This window comes from Suricata suricatta, chromosome 5, assembly GCF_006229205.1.
Source record: "Suricata suricatta isolate VVHF042 chromosome 5, meerkat_22Aug2017_6uvM2_HiC, whole genome shotgun sequence".
Classification (NCBI taxonomy): Eukaryota; Metazoa; Chordata; class Mammalia; order Carnivora; family Herpestidae; genus Suricata; species Suricata suricatta.
In genome coordinates, this window is record NC_043704.1 from 92214700 (window position 1) to 92240436 (window position 25737).

Here is a 25737-nt window from a genome sequence, read left to right on the forward strand (position 1 = left end):
GTATTTCCAAAAATTCATTCATTGACACTATATACAAAGAGATTCACAGCAGTATTTCGCATCCACCAATAAAATTTATTTACTGTTATCAAGTTGCAAAGGTACTAATATCATGAATAACTTAAATTATTGGTCTTTGAATGAAGGACTCAAGGGAAAAGAAAAATTACATCAAAATCAATATAACTTTTTACATGAATTAACTCAAAAAATGTAAGAGGTTAACCTTACTCTTTCAAGAAGAAAACCAAATAGCATAGTTTAGTGTTACCTACATTCTTTCCAGCTTTCACCAAGTGCTAATGACAAGTACCATTTAAGTCAGCTTTAAAGTATGAAGTGTTTATAAGTTGCTCTAAATTAAGATTTTTTTTTAAGCTTCATATCAAATGAGTTGTAGATCGACTTAAAGTATGACTTCTCCTTTCAAAGAAGGATGGCAGGCTGACAAGGGAGGGAGATGGGATACCCTGTAAAAACAAGGCAAATATTTTATACTTAAAATTTTTCTTTTAAAAAATTATAACAGTTTAGAATCACGCATATTATTTTAAAAAATTAACACAACAATTGAAAAACATCTGAAAATTCTAAACTCTTCAAATAAAAGAATCTAAATTAGTAGAAAGGGGATAGGGAGAAAACATAATTAAAACTACTTTAGTATTCTGGAAAAAAAAAACAAATGGACTGGTTAACTACATATTAACTCAAATGGAATAGATACTGGCTCACTGCTAGGAAGGCACTTCTGTGAGATAGTAATGATTATCTCAGGTTATTTTAAAAATTTATAAATTACTAAGTTTTTGAGGTTAAAAAAAAAACCCCACGGGTTTCTTCTTAATCATAAAGCAGAATTCAGAGGAGTGAAATTACTGCATGAGAACTAATTCTCTATGATTAAAGGTCATACACTCCGAGAGAGTATCTGTATCACGTGTGCAACCCATACAAAGGTGTGTGTGTGTGAGTTAGCTCCATATAATTTTAAGCAAAATAGCACTTCTCATAATAGAGATGAAGTTACTAAGCTATCTAAACTTATTGTTTCAGAGGTCAAAGCTCCTCCAAATTTTCAATAATAACAAAAAAACATGCACAAGAACACCCAAAATCCAAGAGTTGGGTGTAAATCAAAATGAATTCTGGAGAAAGCTACTGCTTTATTTTAACATTCATGAATGGCTAACCATACTAAACTCAGAGCCCACAGGTAGCTGGCTGTGAATTCCCATCAACAAGGTAGTAAAATAGAATCCTTAGTGAGCTGGGTTGGTAAAGTACTACCATTCAAGTGATAACAAAGATGATTTAAGTAGATAGGATAAAAGCTTACTTTATTTTCAGGTGCCACATTTATGATCTGTCATATTAAAAAGCAAAATTTTATATAAGTGCCATAAATCTAAGATTAAAACTCAGATTTGGAATAAAAATCTATTTTAGATCACAATTATTACTATTCTTTAAAAATGATCATTTTCATAAACAGGAAAATTTCTAATGGAATTGATTTTTCCTGGACTTAACAGTAAATTACCTAGCAGAAAATATCTTTATGTGTCAATACACAAAGAAACAATTCTATTAAGCCTAAACTGTTGTGGATTCAAAGAAGATATAAAGTTTTGAATTCGAAAGTCCCCACCCATCTAATAAAGATTCACTGAAGAAAGAATACTTTCTTTCTTCACAAATACACATTTCAAATAGCTAATAAGCTCACATTAAACTTCACGAGGCTTGTTTCCATTACTGGCTGGCATATCTCCTAATTCTTCACAAATGTCAAAGATGACTTGGATAGGACTTTTTTTGAAATTTGAAAAATCAATAGTTCCTTCTAGTATCTCTGAAAAGCTAGCTTGGGAGGCAGAATGACGTATAGATCGAAACCAGGAGTTTTGAGAGCGCCCAGCGGTAGAGTTTGAGCGCTGTGCATAAACATACTTAGTAAATCCAACTGTATTGCTTGTGGAAACAAAATGGGCAATCTGTTAGAAATAAGCAATTGAGAAGAGGACATGAATGTCTTAAAGATATTTTAGGTACTTCTTATATTATCTATATAAGAGTGACAAAACTATACATAATTTTCTGAAAATTTTTCTATAAAGTCCAATTACATTCATTTGAAAAGCAATGTTTATAATAGTTACTATAGATGCAGAAAGTAAACAAGGGACAGTACTTTGGCCTAACTGTATTTTGTCCATTTTAATTCATTTTCATTTATCAAATTTCTTTCAACATATTTATATTATCAGGCACAACTTCTCTCCCATTGGAAGGTTAACCTTAATCCAAAATTTTTATAAACATACTCATAGGTTCAACTGTAGGTCTTTGATGTATTAACTAACTGGCTTTAAAGACTTAACTGGCTTTAAAAAAAAACCAAGAGTTACTAAATATTATGTACCTTATCTATAAATCTTATATAATAAGAGGTAGCCACTCATAGAACACTAGGCTATTCATGTTGTGCCAAATACTGTTCAAAGCATTTCTCATATATTAACTTATGCAATCCTTACAACTACTACTTTAAATTCATCTTACTAATAGTGAAATTGAAACAGAGACATCTTTAATAACTTGCCTAAAGTCCTATAGGTAGCAAATAGCTGAGCCAGGATTTAAACATGTGAGTTCAGAGTTCATGCTCTTAACCACTATTGAAACTGCCTCTCCTGTAAAATCACATCATACATATACGTGTGTGTGTGTGTGTGTGTATTTAGTCCTTATAATAACACTGTATGGTTAAGTACTATTAACCTCTTTTTTTCTCAGCTGCAAAAATGGGGAGAATAAGAAACTTGCTGAAGGACATACAACTAAGAAGTGACAGTCACTTGGGGCATCTGGGTGGCTCAGTTGGTTGAGCGCCAATTTCAGCTCAGGTCATGATCTCATAGGTTTGTGAGTTTGAGTCCCGCATGGGGCTCTGTGCAGACAGCTAGCTCAGAGCCTAGAGCCTGCTTCGGATTCTGTGTCTCCCTCTCTCCCCCTCCCCTGCTCGCACTTGCACGTTCGCTCTCTCTCTCTCAAAAATAAAATAAACATTACAAAAATTAAGAAGAAAAGCATCATTTGCTTTTTTAACCTTAGCAGATTAGATCAATAATAATTTTACAAAGAACAGATATACCACTCACACACTTAGAATGTTAGAAATGTCCCCAATATTAATTAAATATCAAATACATCTAAAACCACTAGGAATCTGAATTATTCAGGAAACATTTAAAAATATACACATGAATTTAGAATCCATATCTTCCTTCAGCTTCAGAGGTTATATTCTACTCATCACAGAAATAGGTTTTTAAAAAACCAAAACATCAATTCTGCTATGTTATTGGAGCCAACCTACATAAACAGAAACATCATTATTTACAAGAATTAAAGTGATGGGAATTATTAAAACAGGTTTCTTTTCTTCGAGATTTTTTAATGTATCTCAATCCCAATAAAATTTCATATCAAACTACATTCTATATCTCTAGTTCATTAGGTGAACTTTTTCTCAGTTACCTTTCACCAATAAAGAGGTGAAAAGTTTAGAATTAAAAAAAAAGAGGGAGGTACTACGATTTCCATCTTCAAAAAGTTAACAAATTCCATACCAACTCCATAAATGTAAGTCATTTAGCACATTAGATCAAAGTCACTTACTGCTAATGATGATGTGCTAGACAGACGACTCATTACATGCTTGTCACTGCTGGAAGGACTTCTTCCCTCCACTGAGTTTTGGGATGTCATAAGGGCCCTTCGCAGAGCTCTTTTTGGAGTTTTGGAGAAAGAGAATGCTCTTGTAACCTATGGTTAAAACAAGTTACAATTAATTAAGCCTAGATAAATCTAATACAACTGGTAAGAACATTAAACAAAGCCAAATACACATAAATATTTTCTACAAAGATTATATGTCAGAATTAGCATCTCTCTGGACAAAACAACAAGAAATTGTAGTAGTACATTGTAGACTATTCCATTTTGCATTGATAAAGGACTATAGTCATTGGGAGAAAGAAGGTAGGAGGAAAAACAGGGCCCGAGAGAGAAGAAGACTGGATTTTTATCTGATTTTGCTAAAATTTACTTGTGAAATCTTTAATCCAAAGCCACTGGAACCTCAATTTATTTATTAAAAAGTGAAGGAGCTCACCGAGTCATTATTCAGCATGTTTACTATTTATCATACACATTAAATGCTTGGAGATACAAAGACGGTTAAATAAAGGAGAAGGCTTCCCCTTAAAAGCAAGGGAAACAACAGAAAATTGTACATTTAGCAGATGATGGCAGCAAATTTTGCTGAAAATATTAAGATGCTAGTTCTACTTTTTAAAAGCCCCATTACCGACATTCTTACATAGTCCTCAACTCTGGTAAGAAGGGAAGTGATCTTCATCATTAGAAGAAGACTGAAACATACATAAGGTCAGGAATAGACCCCAGGTCTCCTGACTCTGTCATGTGCCCTTTGCTGAAAAATGCCTGAGGCAGTATTTCAGGAATGCACACATATCTGCATCTAAGCGACCATCAGTACATTTCTGCTGAAGCACAGGTCACAGAAGTATCACAATGAATGGGAGAGATAACTAAGGCTTAAAAATTTGCTGAAATAAATCTATTACCTCTATGGATCATTTCCTAGAACCAAGAAAACAGCTCTGCTATACAGACTGTCCTTACACGGATGTTTGTGGCAATATAATTTTAATATACTCTGAAAAATACATTTTGGAGACATATTAAATACTAAGCTCCCAATGACTTACCTTTTTTGAAGTCTTTTTTATTGCTCTAGATGCTCTACTCAATGTACTGTCCATATCTTTAGTATTTACTTCAAAGGATTCTGGATCAGCACTATAAATAAGATTCTCCTGTTGAAAACATAACACTTTTTATTATTTTAAAAATACGTAAAATAGAAAATAAAAATACACAACTGTTTCTAAAATCAAACCTTTAAGCACATCTACACACATGGAAGAATATATAAATGAAGTTACTCAAGATTTTATATATGCTTGACATAATTTCTACTCTGAAATGTACTAATTCAAGGATAGTAAAAAATTAGCATTTGCTAAATGAAAAATTCATTGCAAGGACCATGGACACCAAAGCAACTGGAAAAAGAACTCAATATAAAATCTCTTTAACAATCCTAAAACCAACAAGTTAGGAACTTGGTGGACATAATGCCTAAGTATAAAGCCTGCTATAAAACCAATACCACAAACAATTTCCTTGAGATAATCTAAAATTAAAATGTAGACTTTCTCCTACTTTTTCCTTTCTTCCTCATTTTCTAGATGGATTCTACTGAGGTTCTAAACCTGTGATCAAGAGCTCCTTAGAAGTGGTAACAGATAGAAATCAGGAGGTATGTAACCTCCCTGAGATCATGTGCAAATCTCTGTGTATGCATAAAATGCAAAGGGCATTTTTCTGAGGAGTGGGCTCACAGTTCATTCTAAAGGAGTCCAAGATTTCATATAGGATTTCATATAAGAACCACTGATAAAAATTAACCTTAAATGAGACAACTAATTTCCAAGTAATCCAAAATATCATTTGCTCAAATTACATTTGGGCTTTTCAAAAAAAGTTAGACAAAATGTTTTTGCATATTCCTGTAACCAATGTGCACTTTAAATTTATAAATCTAGGCCACTGGCAAGTTCCCTCACTAGTCTAGCACTATTAAGACTATTCACCAGCACTGTCATTCTGTGGCTAGAGAGAATTTTATACAACCCTGTGAATATTGGTTTTTTCTGCAGATGTTCTCATCTACAAAACGTAGAAAATATCTAGTATAATTAACCCACAGGAATCATAAAACAAGATAATGCATAGTAGTCCATTGAAATAAAATGTTAAGCCCCTTTACAAACAAAATAGCCTTAAATATTATATTCTACAATTATAAATGCTTGCTTTTTGGCTCTTCACCATTGATATCCACATAGACAGGTTTGGTTTTGCCAGTTTCTTAAAACAAGCAAATCCATCCTGCCAGTCCCCGACCTTCTGACCTTCTCTTTCCACTTCATCCATTTGCCAATGAGTCCACAGTTTATCTAATCTCAATCACATAACAGTACTTATAATGGTCAATATCCTTTTTAAATGTACAACTTTTTTCCTAAAAAAAAAAAAAAAAAAAAAAAAAAAATCACATCCTTTATTAAAAATTTGGGAGAAAAATTCAAAATTAAATTACCCAAAAATGTACTGACCATTTGCTATTTACATTTAAACATACTTCTTATATATTTTTCTATATGCATAAAATGTTTTATTTTAACAAAACTGGAGTCATTCTATTCAGTTTTTGTATCTTGTATTTTCCAGTTAGCTGTATGCTATGGGTTTTTTCCATATCATTAGATACTCAAATTACTACTAATGAACAAATGATAGAAGTCTCTTCTAATTATATAAGAATTACTTTTACCATTTTATTACTTTTGAACAAAAAGTGCCTCTACTTTCTTGTTAAAAATATAATAACAACATCAAAAATATAATTCTTAGGAATAAAAAAACGTAGTCAAAGAGATGAAAGACATATACTGTAAATATAAAATGTTGCTAAAAAAAGAAGACATGAATAAGTGGAAAAACATCCTATGTTCATGAACTGGAAGATTTAATATTAAGCTGTCAATACTGCCCAAAGCAATTTACAGCTTCAATGAAATCCCTACAAAAATCCCAATATTTTTGCAAAGAAAAAAAATTCATTCCTAAATTCATATGGAATCACAAGGGACCCCCAAATAGCCACAGCAATCTTGGGGGTGGGGGGTCGGCAGAGTACAAAGTTTGAAGTCTTAAATTTCTTGGTTTAAAAACCTACTACTATAATCAAAACAATATGGTGCTGACATAAGAAATAAAATAGAATGGAATAAAACAGAATAGAGCCCAGAAATGAAACCTCATATAATATGTCAAATGATTGGACAGGGGCATCAAGACTATTCAATAGGAGAAGGACAGTCTTTTCAATAAATGGTGCTGGAAAAACTATCCACAAGCCAAAGAATGAAACTGGATCCTTATCTTACACCACATACAAAAATTAACTCATAATGCATCAAAGATCTATATATATGAGCTAAACAACAAAACTCTTAGAAGACAAGGAACACAGAGGTCAAAAGCTTCAAGACATTGGATTTAGCAGCAATATCTTGAACACAACACCACAGGCAGAGGCAACAACAAACAAAAGCCAGAAAAATTGGATTTCATAAAAATTGGTAAATGTTATGCACAAGACATCATCAATATAGTAGGCAGCAACCCACAGAATGGGAGAAAATGGAAATCATATATGACATATCTGAGAAGGGATTAGTATCCAAAATATACAGAAAATACCCAAAATTCAACATCAAAAAAACAAATAACCAGATTCAACATTCACCACCTACATCTCCATTTTCTTACAGGTTTTTGAGATGGTTTCACTTTGAACTCTTGAGTCTACCTACAAACTTATGTGGACATACGTTTAGGCTATATATCTAATTTTCCCTAAATATTTAACCAACTATCTTAGAACCATTATGTTAACAATCTTATTAAATTTTAATTTTAAAGTACTACATTTATCATATAATAAAGTCTTATTTTAGGGACATTTATCCTTTCCATTGATCTATCTTTAATAGTGCAGTTGTGTTCACATCATTGTACCTTTAAAAATACAATGTAGGAGCACCTGGGTGGCTCAGTTGGTTGAGCATCTGACTTTGGCTCAGGTCACAATCTCACAGTTTGTGGGTTTGAGTCCCGCGTTGGGCTCTGTGCTAACAGCTCAGAGCTTGGAGCCTGCTTCGGATTCTGTGTCTCCCTTTCTCTCTGCCCCTCCCCAGCTCACACCTGTCTCTGTCTCTCAAAAATAAATAAATGTAAAAAAAATAAAAATACAATGTAATATCTCATAAAAGAAACACTGTTTTTTTGGGTTCTTTTGAGAGAGAGGGTGCAAGTGAACAACAGTCTGAGAGAGAGAGGGAGGGATTGAAGGGGGATGGGGAGAGAGAGAAGCAGGGCTTTAGCTAGATAGAGCTCACTGGATATGGGACTCAAACTCACCAACTCTGACAACACAGAGAACAAGGCACCTTGTTCTCTATGTTTCTTATTGTTGTTTTTTCTTTAAAAATTATCTTTGGAATCATTCTGTCAAAATGCAGAAATCTCCTGTAGGGTTTTATAAGAATTGTAATGAATTGACATATTTTTGCTAGTCAGCATTCTCATTCAAGAACATAATGCGTTTCTCCGTAGAGTATATCGTTTTCTTAACACAGGGTTCATTCCTTTCTTTTAAGGCTATTCCTAGATTTATACTAAAAGTTCCTAAATCTACACCAAGCTTATTGGGAAGTGGGGTTCTTCCATTTCCTACACCTCCTAGTTGGTTACTGCCAGCATAGAGAAAAACTATTGATATGTGTGTATTTATTTTTTATTTGGTTACTTAAACTAAACACAGGTTCTAATACTTTTCAATTGGTTCTTGTTCATTATTTAGATCATCATTTGCAAAATAACTCTGCATAGTAAAATCTCTTGAGGATCCAGGGGAAAGAAAGCAGTCGGGACTGTGATTCAAGCTCTGCCTAATCCTGGAGTCTCCCTCATCACTGTTCACATACACCTGCAAGGCTCTGCATTATTAAGATTTCCTACATCTTACAGTAGAGGGATCACATTTCCTACAATGCTGCACACATCACACCATAAACTAAGCACAGCTGTCACTTTAGTTTTATAAACTTGATTTTGTTCTCATTTCAATTTTAGTTTCATTTCAAATTGGCTTTTATTCAATCAACAAATGTATATTAAAAGCCTATTTGATAGAAGTCTTTTATGTCCTAGATACAGAGACAAATTCAGAAAAAGGATGTTTTGACACAAATATATTTTCCTTCATGATGTTTTGGTTTCAAAAAAAAAAAAAAAGTTATTCATCAATGCTCATGCTAAATTGGTCCACCTCAGACATTTTTAGAAAACTAAATGCTGAAAAATACAATGGAATTAGGTGGGACACAATTAGAAGCAATAAGAGAATTTAATAAAAGTGGTTACAAAACTAACATACATATCAAAGATTAACCTATATACAAAACATCTAGAAAACAACTTAGCTAAAATATCTCACTTATGAATAGAATTACAAAGAAAAAATTACCTAGGAGTACATCTAACACAAAATGCATGTGTCTACACTTGTCTTTCTGGAAAGAGAGATGAAAGTTATCAAAAGTGGCACTGCTGAAAAGAACAGCAGGACAGGTGCATAAGTTAAGTGCAGTAAATTTTCATCTATTTAATATTTTCTTATGTGTAAGTATTTTTCAATTTAAGTTAGTAAAACTCATAATATGAATATAAAACTAAATACTGGTAAACTTTACTCATTGAATAAAATTTTTAGATGCAAAATGTAAAATGTAAAAAAACTCAACTCCAAGTGTGCTTAATTTTGATAAAATGATTTTTTAATAGTAAAAGCCCCTGAAATTTAAATCCCTAAGCAGTTGCTAATAAAAAAGAGACTCTCAGTCTTTCCTGTTGCTATCTTAACTATTATTAAGAATATAATAACCACATATGAACTGAAAAGAGCAGATGGCTTCCTATTTTTCTCTCAAAACACATAAATTACTTCTAATTTGATGAGGGTAAACAGATAGGAGGTCTTTTACATTTCTTGCAGGCTCAGAATGGTTGAAAGGGCAAACATCTAGGTAGCTAGCGGCTGAGAGGACAATACAGCTGCTTACTAAGCTGTATTGTAAACATGAAGTACTTCTTGTAGTTCTCTCTCCAGAGAGGAAGGCAAATAGGGCAAATCACAGACAAAAACTCTAAATAGGGAAACTTGTTTTCAATATTCCTAGGCTTTTTTCTATTACTCTTCTTTTCTTATTGATAGTTCCCATTCTCTCTTCCAAATATTAAAATATTTTATTCTAGGAGCACTGCTGCAATCTGGCCTTTCCTTCAGTTTCTCCTTTCTTGCCCCCCTGAGCCTTTCCAGACAGCACTTGCACAGGGCCCTGGGGGTAGAGACTGTTTAAAGCCACAGGGAAAATGGTGGGAAATTCACCATCACTATTGCCAGAAAGTGTGATTTGTGGCTTTGTTTTTTTCGTAAGCTCCCAATTTGGTTTCACACTATATCTTATAAGGGCTTTTATTCCTGAATCTTGGCTAAACTCCTTAGGCTTATTAACCTACTAGCCTCAAAAATATTGCGCAGTTGCACCGCCCATCTACCTCTTCATTACTATAGTAATCGGTTACAAATGTTTATTTGGAATAAATATGAGGAGTACCTTTCCCCTCCACTACATTCATACAGTCACAGATAACCATGCTAAAAACGAAGGGCAGAAGAAATATCAAGAAGAGGCTACCCAGCATTAAGAGATATTCCATGAGGCACCTGGGCGGCTCAGTCGGTCAAGCTTCCAACTCTTGGTTTTGGCTCAGGTTATTATCTCATGGTTTGCGAGTTTGAGCCCTGCAACCAGCTCTATGCTGACAGTGTGAAACCTACTTACGATCCTCTGTCTCCCTCTCTGTCTCTCCCCTGCTTACTCTCTCTTGTCAAGTTTTTGATGTACTGATTTTGCCCATAATTATTTTGACTATCTCTTAGTAATACACAATGTTGAAATGTAAGAAACAGTAAGTTGAACTTCTCTTAATTTCCATTAATATTATAAATGTTCTCATTATTAGTTATTAATAGGATAAATAAAATACTGCATCACCATATACCAGATTAAAAAAAAAGTGTCAGTAAAAATAAGAAACCCCTCCAAAAAAGACCTAATTCTATTCTTCTAAATTTCCAAAATAAAATAAAATTATACCATAACAAAACCTCATTTTAGTAACACTAACATAATTCTAAAAATTTTTCATGATTTACTCAACATAATAATAAGCCCCAAATCCACGTGTACCAAAGACAAGCTCTAAAAAAGCTCTAAAAACAGATCTGCGGAGTTCAAGACTAGAAAGTAGTAATGGAGATTTCAGTTAAGATGGTGAGGAGTAGGGAGACACTAGCCTTGTCTCATCCCTCAAATACAGCTAGACAAATATCAAATCACTGTGAACACCCAAGAAGTCAATCTGAGGACAGAGAGCAGAAATGTACTAGAGGAGGAAAAACTGCCACATCGAGAAAGGTAGGAGCTACAGAGAGTTGAACTGGGCGGGGAGAGAAGAGCTGTGGGAGCTGCAGTGGGGAGGAGGTCTGACCACAGAGAGAGGGGCAAGAGAAAAAGAGAGACAGAGAGTCAATGTGCACATAGTAAATTTCACAAGAAACACTCTTCCCCAAAACCACTGCCTGGGAAAAGGAGAGGGGCTGAATACCCTCTTTTCATAAACAGTGAAGCGCAGAGCCTGAAGTTTTGGAGGTCTGTATCATTGCCAGTATTGCAATGTTCCAGTGGGAAAGGAGGCAAATTTAGCAATGTTCCAGTGGGAAAGGAGGTCAGAGACCCCGGAGTGGGCAACATGGTCTGAGGATTCTGAGTCGCACAAGGAGAAGCAGCTCCCCTGCTTGGAGTGCATTTGGGCATGGGCTCTCTGGGAACAAAAGACCCAGGAGGCACCCCGGAGCTGACCTGTTCACTAACATAGGAACAAGAATGCTAACTGAGGGCGGCAAGCCTTGGTACCAGCTTTCTGCTGCACTTTACCATAAACTCCAAACTTGTGCACAGTGGCATGACTGATTTCTGGAACAAGCTGGACCCAGCCGCAGCTCAGTGAGACCCTCCCCCAACAGGTCGGCAGGGTCTGAAACCTAGCCATGCACCCGAGATAACATACAGTAGTGCTCTGCCACCTGGCATATGGACAGCTCAGAGGCAGGCAGGGTGAAGGCGGGGTCTGGTGGAAACAAGGAACACAAGACAGGTGATTGTTCTTCTGTGAAGGCTTCATGAACAGTGACAGGCTTGAGTTCCCTGCTCTGGTGACGAGAGCAGGGCAACTCCATTTTCACCCTGCCTATCAGGACTGACTGACTGCAGCGAGCAAATCAGTGCAACCAAGTGGAAGCCAGAGCTTCTTACACCACTAGAGCAAGTCCACCTGAGAATCAGCACAGCAGGCCCCATCCCAGAAGACCAGCACAAACCCCTCCCACACGCCAAGTCACCTGATCATAGAGTTCTACAAAGCTTCAGCTCTAGGGGAAATAGGATCTAGTCTCCTTTATGTTTATTTTCTCACCATCCCACCTTGGGATACAGAAAAAGCAATTTAATTTTATATTATTTTATATATGGAAAAACATCCTTAACCTACAAGGGAAGACAGATAAGGTTTGCGGCAGATCTGTCCTCAGGAACTGGGCAGGCCAGAGGCAGTGGCAGGATATATTCAATGTGCTAACTGGGAAAGATATGCACATTTAGCATATCTAAATACTTCAGGCAGTAAGGCTATTAGTCAAAATAAATAAAAAGGTCACTGCCCGTCCCTGCTCCCCCCCAAACAAAGGAGTTTGTGATCACTAAACCAGCCGTGCAGGAAATACCAAAGGGGACTCTGGGGAAAAAAGAACCTAAAGCAACAAAAACTAGAAGGGAACAAATAACATCACTAAAAACATCAACTTTATGGTAACACAAAGGCACTAAATCTGCCAATAATCACTTCAAATGTAAATGGACTAAATGCTCCAATTAAAAGACACAGGGCATCAGAATGGATTAAAAAGAAAAAGAAAAAAGAAAAACAATATCCATCTATATGCTGCCTACAAGAGACTCATTTTAGACCCAAAGACACATGCAGATTAAAAGTGAAGGGATGGAGAACCATCTATCATAGTAATGGATCTCAAAAGAAAGCCAGAGTAGCCGTATCTATATTAGACAAACTAGATTTTAAACCAAAGACTGTAAAAAGACATGAAGAAAGGCATTACATCATAATTAAGGGGTCTATCCATCAAGAAGATCTAATGATTGTAAATATTTTTGTCCCCACTTGGAAGCACCCGCACCCAAATATATAAATCAATGAATAACATAAATTCACTGGAAATAATACAATAATAGTATGGGACTTTAACAGCCCAGTTACAGCAATGGACAGACCATCTAAGCAGAAAATCAACAAGGAAACACTGGCTTTGAATGACACACTGGACAAAATGGACTCAACAGATACATTTAGGATATTTCATCCTAAAGCAATAGAATACATATTCTTTTTGAGTACACATGGAACATTCTCCAGAATAGATCACATACTGGGTCACAAATCAGCCCTCAACAAGTACAAAAAGACTGAGATCATACCATGCATATTTTCAGATCACAGTGCTATGAAACTTGAAGTCAACCACAGGAAAAATTTGGAAAGCCCTCAAATACATGGGAGGTAAAGAACATCCTACTAAAAAATGAATGGGTTAACCAGAAAATTAAAGAAGAAATATAAAAGTACATGAAAGCAAATGAAAATGAAAACCTAACAGTCCAAAACCTTTCGGATGCACCAAAGGCAGTCCTAAGCGGGAAGTATATACAACACAGGCCTACCTCACAAAGCAAGAAAATTCTCAAATACACAACCTAATCTTCTACCTGATGGAGCTAGAAGAGGAACAGCAAATAAAGCCTAAAGTCAGCAGAGAAAAGAAATAATAATGGTTAGAGCAGAAATAAGCGACATAGAAACATAAAACCTAGTTGAGCAGATCAATGAAACTAAGGGCTGGTTCTGTGAAAGAATTAATAAAACCTGATTAAACTCCTAGCCAGACTTATCAAAAAAAAAAAAAAAAAAAAAAAAAAGAGAGAGAGAGAGAGAGAGAGAGAGAGAGAAAGGACCAAACTAAATAAAATCATGAATGAAAGAGGAGTGATCACAACTAACACCATAGGAATACAATTATAAAAAAATTTTGTGAAAAATTATGGGCCAACAAACTGGGCAATCTGGAAGAAATGGACAAATTCCTAGAAACCCACAAACTACCAAAACTGAAAGAGGAAGAAACAGAAAATTTGAACAGACCTTATAACCAGCAAAGAAGTTGAACTGGTAATCAAAAATCTCCCAATAAATAAAAGCCCAGGGTCAGATGGCTTCCCAGGGAAATTCTATCAGACTTTTAAGAAGAGTTAATACATTATGCTTCTCAACTATTCCAAAAAATAGAAAATTAAGAAAAACTTCCAAACTCATTATACAAGGCCAGCACTACCTTGATTCCAAAACCAAAAAGGAGAATTACAGGCCAATATCCCTGATAAGCATGGATACAAAAATTCTTAACAAGATACTAGCAAATCAAATCCAACAGTACTTTAAAAGAATTCTTCACCACGATTAAGCGGGATTTATTCCTGGGCTGCAGGGCTGGTTCAATATTCTCAAATCAATCAACATGACACACCACATTAATAAAAGAAAGGATAAGAACCACATGATCCTCTCAATAGATGCAGAAAAAGTATTTGACGATATACAGCATCCAGTCTTAATAAAAACCCTCAACAAAGTAGGAATAGATGGAAACACCTCAACATTAGAGGCCATATATGAAATACCTACAGCTAATACCATCCGCAATAGGGAAAAACGGACAGCTTTACCACTATGATCAGGAACAAGACAGGTATGTCCACTCTCACCATTACTGTTTATTCAGGACATAGTTAAACGTTTGCTGCCATCTTGTGGCTAGCTTATATGAAATTTTTTTCATTAGCTGTTTATGTATCAGTTCTAGAATTATTAGCCATCTTGTGGCTAGTAATTCAATAGACTGTATTTTAAGGAAATTTTTCCATTAACTATTTACTCTTCAGTATTATGGTTATAAATTTAGAAAGGGCTGCATAAGCAATCTAGTCTGACATCATGATAAATGTAGGATTAATTTCTATAATAAGCAGTCACTGTATTGCAAGGATCCATTTTTTAGATGGATACCCAGAACTATAAAAAAAAAAATCCCTCTTAACAATGAGCACTTGTGTAAGCTTTATAACAAAAGCTGTCTCCATCGTTTTTCTGGCCAGCATTGTTGTATGCACTAACTGTATTCCCTTCTGTGAAACAATCTTTGACTTATAACCACATATTGTTGGCTCATAGAAATTAAAAAAAAAATACTGGATAAAGCATTCTGTGACAATTAGGGCAAATTTGTCAATTTCAGGATTTTATTCCTTGGTTTTCCCTGTCATGTCACTTCCTGAAAAAGAGAAATTGAAATCTCCTGCTTAAAAAAACAGTAATTTAAAGAGTCTGTTAATTGTTCTCAACACCTAAGTAGGAGGTTTTAATCAAATACTACCTAGTCTATAAACCACTATAATTATACCTCGATAGCCTTTAAGGTCAGACTTTCCTATGATAAAATAAACATTTATTTCCAACAGGAATGTCCAAGGCAATCTGTTACAGTACTACTGTAATGAAAAGGATTGCTTATCATTACATTCTTCTCTGTCATTTGTCCAAAGATAAAAAGGTCCACACATATCATAGGTCTCTCTTCCATATATAATGAAGAAATCAAGCCATCTGTAAAGGGACCTAAATTTCATCCACAATATACAATAGGTTACCTGGTTTCTGTGAGTCCTTTAATTTCAGTAATTTTATTTTCTCATGTAGTTGCATTTAATCTGTATAAGGTAATTATATATTCATAAGGGTATTTGATTTTCAGAGGATAGACTGAGAAAACTGGATTGGCAACTTGCCTAACAGAAAAAACAACTTGTTACAACTCACCTACTGCTTTCAACAAAGGTAACAGAACAACAGAACAAAATACTCTCTATTTTACAAATAGCCAGGTCAAAGAGCACCGATGAAAATCACAGGGTACATCAGAACAAGTCCCAAAAGCCCCCCCTAAATCAAAGCTATTAAGCTTTGAGGGCCTACCTGTAAACTAGGTACTCAAAATGTCTCATTTATTTATACTTTAAAAAAAATTTTTTTTTAATGTTTATTTATCTTTGAGAGGGGCGGAGAGAGAGAGAGGGAGACACAGAATCTGAAGCAGGCTCCAGACTGCGTTGGCAGCTCTGATGAGGGGCTCAAACTCAACTAACCGCAAGATGATCATGACCTGAGCTGAAGTCGGACACTTAACCAATTGAGCCACGCACGTGCTCCTCACATGTCTATACATTTAAAAATCTTTTCCAAAACAACTTATTAAAAACCAGTTTTCCTCGATACACATAACTAGAACTTTCCTACACTCATAATTTCATAATTACCAAGACATTAGAAATGTACAGGGTTAGCCTGAATACACTGCAATGACGTTAAACCTTTCATTACAATAGTGGTTTAAGAACTTACGGCATCCGCTTTACAAATGGTATTGGCTACATGTCGGCACAGCATCTTTAGCCAGTTCTCTTTTGGAAGTTCCTCTGACGTCATCTGGAAACTGAGCAATACGTTTGCCCGCTCTGTTGGTGGCCTCACAAGCAAGGCAAAAGCATTATGGCAATCTAGGGTTCCAGAATAATCATAAACATCAAGTGTTACTCCTTGGAAAATGATAGATTTTTGCAAGTTTAGTTCCCTCAGAGCAACAAAATCCCAATGAAATGATCTCTTCCCCACCCTTTCCATCCCCTATATTTTTAACTAGATAAAGAACATCATATTATACTGAAACATTTGCAAGAATTATAATAGTAAGTACCAGGTAAAAAACCAACAATGATGGTTTATTGACATTAAGTAAGCAGTATTTTCTACGAAATTTAATAGTTTGAGAAAGTTTTTTGAATTAGATTATTTCTTAGAATTCCAGAATTTAAGTTTTAAATTAAAATGGCACTATAAAACTAATCTGATAACTTCAATCAAATTGGAAGAAATAAAATTTCCAAATATTAAAATTGTTACAAAATGTTTTTGGATCAAAACACTAAAACAGTACCTATTTTAGATAATCCATAATTCAAATCCAAAAACATGGGGGTGATTTAAATAAATGCACTATGGTAACCCTTAATCCATCCAGAATCTGACAACCAAAGACAGCAAAATAAGTTGTTATTCAAGTTTTTTTTTAACTGTTTCTCATAAACTCAATTCCTTCCATCATTAGAGGATGAGATCAGTAACGGAACCAGGTTACTTATAAACCCTTATGTCTAACATCTAAAATATGACCACGCACACACATTACTAAGGCCAGTTACACAAACCGATGACACTGTTTTTGATAATTCAGGCCTTCAGAGAACCCTCGCTAGCACCACCCAAGTTGAGTAAAAGCTCTCCTTACTACGCACACAACCCATGTTGCGTCCACCCTAGTTACTCTGGGTACACTTATTCAGGCACGTCTCTTCTGGCCATATCCTAAACACATTTCTAACAATGCAGACACTGCCAACAAGAAAGAAATATGATGCAGGTAATAGACTGGTGATTCTTTTGGACTCTGAAGGAACAAAATAAGTTTTGATGTGGGAAGAGGCTAGGTTAGGGCACTACCTTGACATATAACCATTTAAAAGTTCTTTGTCCCTTAAGGGATGAAGATATCCCACAGGATGAGATAGCATTTTCATTTGAGAAAAATAAAAATATCAAGTAGGTTCCTAGAGAAGATTTGGGATAGAAGTATAAGAAAAATTATTTTACCAAAACTAACTAATGGTATTTAAAGATAATTTGCCAGTTTTAAGGGAAAAAAAATCATAAGGGAATGAATCAAACCAACAATGAATATAAACTATTTTCATTTAGCCAACATTTATCCAATGAGCATACCTTCTGTTTCTCTTATGTCCAGCACTTTCTTAATTTGAGAAAGAGGCATTAGATGAATATGCTTAAGAGAAGCTGGGGGTCGAGTATGGCCATGAGGACTCCTAAAAGTGCCAATAACCTTATGTCGCTTTCTTGCTATCTGAATCCGGAAAAAAATAAAGAATGAAAATTAAAGACTAAATACTTAAAATGACACTAATCACATAAATCTACATGCAATTCACTTGACTATTAATCATTCCAGAATTATTATGCAGTAAGAAGCAGAGTTACCATGTAACCAAATCATACATGTAATTGTATAGCAGAAATGTTCATGCATATATAACAAGAGCTTAAAAGTCAGGAAAACAGACAAAGGGACAGGACCTAAGCAAAGGGCCGGAGAGATATGAAAGAACTTAGGTGCATTTTGAAAAGAAATAACATCTTAGATTAATAGAGGAATCTTCAATAAAAGGCCTTGAGTTCAGGAAATGAAATAGCTGCTTTGGGATCTCAGTCTTGGGTTCAAAAGTTAACTGATTTTAGTTAAAGAGCAGCATTCACAATTATCTCAAATCCTGTACAAGGCTCTGAAGACAAACGAGTGAATAATCTAGAAATGGCTCTGGCGCTCATGATATTTATATACCATTAAGACAGAGACAGGGTAAAGAAGTAACTAACTAAATAATAACATTAAACAAATGATACAAATTATAAACTCAAGACTCATCGTTAAGACATAACTTTACTTAAGCTGGGAACTACTGCAAAAGGAAGAGATAGGGGGACACCTGGGTGGCTCAGTCGGTTGAGTGTCCAACTTCAGCTCAGGTCAGGATTTCACAGTCCATGGGTTCGAGCCCCGCGTCGTGCTCTGTGCTGACAGCTCAGAGCCTGGAACCTGCTTCGGATTCTGTGCTCCTCCCCCACCCTCCATCCCTCCCTCGCTTGCAGTCTGTTTCTCTTCCTCTCAAAAATAAACAAACAGTAAAAAAAAAATTTTTTTTAAGGAGGAGATAGGTAAAGTAACTGAAGCAAAATCAGAAAGGACCTTGTGATTCATGATGTACTGAATTCTGTGAATTTTATAAGGCCTTTAAATTTATTATATTCATTTCCATGAAAGCCTAATGTATTATTTTGCCTTTTTAAAAGAACATCTCTTTTGAGGTTATACTCATCAGCTGAAAGACATTATCACAAAATGATTTACGGTAAGTTACTTGATGAATTGAGATCGGTCATAATCATGAACACGACAAAATATGCCTAAAAACACACTGCCCTATGTTGGCTATCAGAAAAGATCAAAAGGCAGTCATATCATATTCCAACTGAAGCAGAAATATGACTCAAATATATGTTACATATCAAATACTAAATGTTAATTTATATTAGTATAGTAAAAAGAGGCAATAAAGATGAAATAATTTCTACTGTAAATTTTAATATACTTTTAAATCAATTTGGTTAAGCAAAGCATGTAATTTTAAAGTTCATTTTTTAAAAAGGAAAAACAATAACAAGTGCCAATATTGACACAAATGTTAGCACATCAAAGTAAAAACTCAAACATAAAATATAAAAAGGAAAATATGTCTACAAAACCTCAGTTTAGATTCAGTAAACTATTATCTTTCCTGTTTAAGAGAAATCAGTATAGATTTTATCCATGTTAAATGTTTCTAACTTTTACCATTTTCTTCACTCCAAATTTGCTAAGATTTTTTTTAATAAGTTAAAGAATAAAAGTTTAGGATTATAAGCCTTGAAGTCCAAATTTAATAATAGACATAGAGCTGTTTCAATTAATGCGATTCTGAGTTAGGGAGGCTTAAGAGAAACGAGGACAAAAGTCAGGGGATTTCAGAACGTGAAGGAAATGAGGAAGCAGGGTATCACATAATGCACTCAAAAGCTATGGGGGAGTAACCAATGACAGGAATTAAAGTGGCAGGTAAGTCAATGAGCCAGTTATAGAAAACTTCATGGAATTTGATGAAGATATGAGATCAAAATTTAAAGTCTCGGATTAAGAGGATAAATGGATTAGCAACCTTACCTATAAGATGAATGGAGCCAGTTGACCTGAGCACTTCAATAGGAAGAGAAACAAAGGCAAACAAATAGAAGTGCTGAGCAACTATGTAAAAGTAAAACCCCACTGGAAATTAACTTCACCTAGCCTCTGTTCTCCAAACCAAAGCAGGCTGAAGTTCTCCTTATGGAGGAAACAAGTAGTTCAGAATTATCTGCCTCCTGACTTTTTCAGTTAGGGTATGGTCAATTATGTATAGTATTTTCAGTGTCTTTTATATTTTGTGACATCACTGACCAAATAAAATACAGTTTTTCATTAACTTTGCTACAACAAAACACTGCATTTTATGCAAGTCTTTATTTATTTATTTAATGTTTATTTTTGAGAGATAGATTGTGAGTGGGGGAGGAGCAGAGAGAGAGGGAGATACAGAATCCAAAGCAGGCTCCAAGTTCTGAGCTATCAGCACAGAGTCCGACAAGGGGCTCGAACTCCCAAACCATGAGATCATGACCTGAGCCGAAGTCAGACACTTAACTGACTGAGCCACCCATGCGCTCCTTCACAAGTCAATTTCCCTACACAAGTCAATTTTTGATGAGATTTTATTATGCCTATAACTGTACATGGTTGCCTCTCTAAGATTCCTTTGCATTTTATATTTTAAGTAATAATGTATGTAAGAGGGCTGTACTTCAAGAGTAGTAGAAAAGGATAAAAGGAAGAGGTACAGACTTTAAAGAAAATCTTTAATAGATGAGAATTTTAGAATTATAATCACTGTAGCCCATCTGATATACTAACCACTCATTCAGCCTAAAATCTGTTGTCTTAAGGAATCATCAGGGGACCATATTCTTAATAGTCAATAATCAAGTTATCCTACCCTTCAACAAAATATTGGCTCCTTCAAGCTTGAAAACTCTACTTCAATTTCAAATTATTTTGTAGATCTTGAATAAACATACTTAATAGAGCCAGTAAGTTCCTAAAATTCTTGAACTAAACATTTATTAGCATGGAAATAAATTTTCATTTTGACTTGGATTTTAAGTCATGAAAATTTATCATGCTCCTTAGTATTTAGGCCTTCTCATAAAAGCATTCTATTAATACTACTGAACCAACAATTGGGCTTAATTTTAAAAAATGACTATTTAAGTTAACTTTAACTTACATTATAATCCAATCAAAGCTTGGTTTTCTTTTTTTTAATTTTTTTTTTTTAACACGCATTCATTTTTGAGAGAAAGAGAGAATGCAAATGGGGTAGGGGCAGAGAGCAAGGGAGACTCAGAATTTGAAGCAGGGTCCAGACTCTGAGGTGTCCGCACAGAGCCCGATCCGCTGCTCAAACCCAGGAGTGGTGAGATCATGACCTGAGCCGGAGTCAGATGCTTAACCAACTGAGCCACCCAGGCGCCCCAATCAAAGCTTGGCTTTAAACATTCAGGCAAGTCATACAGATCAGCAGTTATTATACTATATTAAGTGCAAATTTACCTCCAGGCAGTCATTGAAGAGAAAGAGAGTTACTTGCTCTCCTCTATCACAGGGGTGTTCACCTAGAGAAATCGTTTCAACTCGTTGGACTAAGCTTCGGTGAGAAGACAAAAGATTAGCCTGTATAGATTGAAAATATTAGTAAAAGAGATCATTTGGTAGTAATCTTTTTAAAGTTATAATTTAAAAGAAAATGGTACCAAGATTCTGTTTATGTTAAAACTATGGAATCTAAGTAACAAAAAAGAAAATAAATTGACAATCATCAAAAATGAATACTTACTGGGCATCCATCTACTTCATAAACAACATCAAATATTTGCTTTTGGGCTTCTGTTTTTCTTTTATCCTCATTAATATGGCTGAAAAAAAATAAATTTAGTCTTAGAACTTCAATTTTTCAAATAAAGTATGACAACTGAATTCAAAGGTATCTCATGTCACAAAAATTACTTCCATCTAAGTCTATCTTAATTTTGACAACTGAGTCAGTTAAAATACTTTCTAAAAGTACTCCACTATATTAAAAAAAATTCTATAGAATCCTTCAGAAAATTGTGTTTTACTAACTTCTTTCTATATTCTTTTTTATTATACTCACTATGTATTTCCTAAAATACATTAAACCAGTACAATTTCAAGGTAACAGAAGTTCTAGAAGTTAAGGTTTTATGTAGCTCATTCCCAAGTCATATGTTAATCATTTCAGCAAAACAAAAACGAAGACTACTACTTCCATACAAGATGAAATAAGAAGGAAAGGCTACACCTTCTTCCTGAAACAACTAAAAACCATCAAAATGTAATGAAACAAGGGTTGTTAAGACACTGGGAAGACAATTCCTCTAAGACAAGACAAATAAGGCAAGCCCAACAAACCATATGCTGTCTATGAGAGATAGGCTTTAGATTCAAAACATAAATAGGCCAAAAGTAAAATGACAGAAATACTCTACCCAATAACAGCAAAATACATTCTTCTCAAGTGTATATGGACCATTTTCCAGGGTAGGCCATAAAATAGGTCTCAAAAATGCTGAGAGGATTGAAATAATACAAAGTATCTTCTCCCACAACAATAGAGTAAAATTAGAAATAATAAAAGCAAACTTTGGAAATTCACAGGTATCTGGGAATTAAACAGCACACCCCTAAATAACCAACGGGTCAAGAAGAAATCATAGGGAAATTCTTCCTACAAAGAAATTACAGAAACCGACTCGAGAATAAAAAGTCTGAATAGATCTGTAACAAGAAATTCAATTAGTGATTCTAAAGCCCAAGTGACTTCATTGATTAATTCTACCAAACACCTACATGTAGACTTAACATCGGTTCTTCCCAAGTTCTACCAAAAAAAAAAAAAAACAAAAACAAACAAACAAACAGGAGAAGGAAACATTTTCCAATGTATTCATTAAAACCAATATTAGGGGCACCTGGGTGGTTCAGTCGGGTAAACCTCCGACTTCAGCTCAGGTCAGATCTCACATTCATGGGTTTGAGCCCCACGTCAGGCTCTGTGCTGACAGCTAGCTCAGAGCCTGGAGCCTGCTTCCAGTTCTGTGTCTCCTTCTCTCTCTGCCCCTCCCCCTCTCATGCTCTGTCTCTCTCTGTATCAAACATAAATAAAACATTAAAAAAATTTAAAAACAAACCACCAATATTAGCCTGATACCAAAGCCAGAAGAAGACATCACTAGAAAATTCTAGCCCAATATCCTTTAGGAATACAGACACACAAATCTCAACAAAATACTAGCAAACCAACTCTACCAACATTTAAAAAAGATTATGCACCACAACGAACTAAGATCTTTATCCCAGGAATACAAGCTTGAGCAAAAACCAATAAATGTAATACACCACACCATTAGAATGAAGACAAATACTACATGATCACTCAAATAGACACAGAAAAAGCATTTGACAAAATCTAATGCCCTTTTACGATAAAAACACTCAATAAACTAGAAATAAGTGAGGACTTCCTCGATCTGGTAAAGGGAATCTATGTAAGTCTGAAAGCTACCATCATAGTAGTGAAAAACTGAAGCATTCCCCCTAAAATCAGTAACAGGACAAGAAGATGTTCACTCTCACCACTTCTGCTTAACATTGTAGTGGAACTTCAGGCTAGGGCATTTAGATAAGATAATGAAATAAAAGGCATCCAGATTGAAAAGGAAGAAATAAAACTATATCTGAGTATGGCATGATCTTGTTTACAGAAAATCTTAAGGAATCCACTAAAAAATTATGAGGAATAAAATAAGTTCAGAAAGGTTGTAGAGTACAAGATAAGCATAAAATTATACCCCCTTTCTATATATTATACAATCCAAAAACAAAATTAAGAAACTGATTCCACTTACTAAAACATCAAAAGGAATAAAATACTTCAGAATAAATTTAATAGAATCATGAAATTTTTTAGCTCTGAAAACCATAAAACATTGTTGAAAGAAATTAAAGAAATAAATGAATGGAGATAAACATTCATGGATCAGATAACTTAATATTGTTATTTCCCAAATAGATATAGATTCAATAAAATAGTTATCAAATTCCCCCATCTTTCCCCGCCCCAGATATTGACAAGCTGGTTCTAAAAGTCAAATGCAAATTCAAGGAACGCAGAATGGTCCCCATTTTAAAACTTAATACACAAAGCACAGTAATCAGGACTGTGTAGTACTAGAATAATCATAGTCATAAAGATCAACAAAATAGAATTAAGAGTAGTCCGGAAGAAATAAGCCATCACATTTATGGTCAGTTGATTTTCAACAAACATACAAAAGAAATTCAGTGGAGAAAGGATGATCTTTTCAACCAATAGTACTAGAAGAGAGTTCCATATACAAAAATAAACATCAATCCATACCTTGCCCCTTATACAAAAATTAACCCAAAATGGATCAAAGACCTAAATGATTTTTACCTAATGACTAAAACCACAAAACTTGAGGAAAACAGGAAAAAATCTTTATGACCTTGGGTTAGACCAAAATTATTTAGATAAAAAATAATTGCTAAATTGGACTTCATAAAAATCTGGAACTCCTATTTTTTGAAAGAAAAAAAAAAGGCCACAGACTCCAAGAAAATAATTGCAAATCACAGACCTGACAAAAGATTTTTGACCAGAATAAAGAACTCTCACAACTCAGAACTCTCACAACTCAATAATAAAAAAGCAACACAAATTTAAAAAACCAGAACAACAGACAAAAGATTTGGAAATGCATGTCACCAAAGATGAAATGGATGGCAAATAAGCACATGAGAAAATGCTCATCATTTATCATTATGGAAAACACAAGTCAAAACTACAGTGAGATATCACTACACAACTATTAAAATTTCACAAATTAAAATAACTAACCATCTGAGAGTTGGTAAGGACATGGAAACACTGAAATTCACCATTTACTGTTGGTAGGAATGCAAAATAGTGTAACTACTTTAGAAACAGTTTGACAACTTTTTTAAGAGTTACACATATACGACATAGCCATTCCTACCACTAGGTATTTATCCAAGAGAAAGGAAAGCATATATTCATTCAAAGACTAGTTCACAAATGTTCATAGCAGCTTTATTTCTAAGAGCCAGAGCTGGGGAAACAATCAAAATGTCCAATACATGAATGGATCAATCAGTTGTGGTACAACCATACAACGGCAAACAACAATGGGAATGCGCTACTGATAAAAGCAACAGTAACGATGAATCTCAAAATAATCAGCTGAGTGAAAAAAGACTGACAAAGCACAACATAGTGTCATCAGACACTATTTATCTATTTAGATAAAATCCTAGAAAATGCACACTATACAAACAAAAAGAATAGCAGCTGTTGCCCTGGGATGGGAAGGACTGGGAGGCAGGAAAGGGATTACCAAAAGGCATGGGTAAATTTTTGGAGGTGATGGAAATGTCCCTTTTCCTGATAGTGATGGTTCTGTGGGAGTGTTTATATACCAAACTCAATCAAACTACATTTGAAACATATGTAGTTTCTAAAAATAAAAAAAAATTATACATACTGAAGCAACTAGATCATATATCTATAACAAATTAGTCTACATAAGCTAAGTACATGTAACTACTATTTTAAGAATCTAATTTTAGGGTTTTTTGGTTTGCTTACATGGCAAAGACTAGTCAAGTGGCACTATCTCTTTATTTCCTTTACCTGAAAACGATGGTTGTTTTAATCAACTACAATAAGCATTTAATCCCTAAGCTAAATATTCAAAAATACCAAGAACTGAGATGTGGTCAAACTCTATCAGGTTTATAAATCAGCATCACAATTCAACATTAAAAGTCAC

The 25737-nt window shown here is 34.7% G+C and overlaps 1 protein-coding gene across 1 annotated transcript in view; it reads right to left on the minus strand.

The window, feature by feature from the left end:
• Window positions 1–386: 386 nt before the first annotated feature.
• ECT2 (epithelial cell transforming 2) overlaps window positions 387–25737 on the minus strand; it is a 65606-nt gene continuing 40255 nt past the window's right edge. Inside the window, exons 19-26 of the mRNA XM_029940772.1 lie at window positions 21681–21759; window positions 21398–21517; window positions 17866–18004; window positions 16432–16586; window positions 4800–4907; window positions 3685–3831; window positions 1730–1997; window positions 387–470 (exon numbers count right to left, since the gene is read on the minus strand). Coding sequence (XP_029796632.1) covers window positions 1731–1997; window positions 3685–3831; window positions 4800–4907; window positions 16432–16586; window positions 17866–18004; window positions 21398–21517; window positions 21681–21759 — 1015 coding nt within the window. The 3' untranslated portion in view covers window positions 387–470; window position 1730. The remainder of the gene's footprint in view (window positions 471–1729; window positions 1998–3684; window positions 3832–4799; window positions 4908–16431; window positions 16587–17865; window positions 18005–21397; window positions 21518–21680; window positions 21760–25737) is intronic.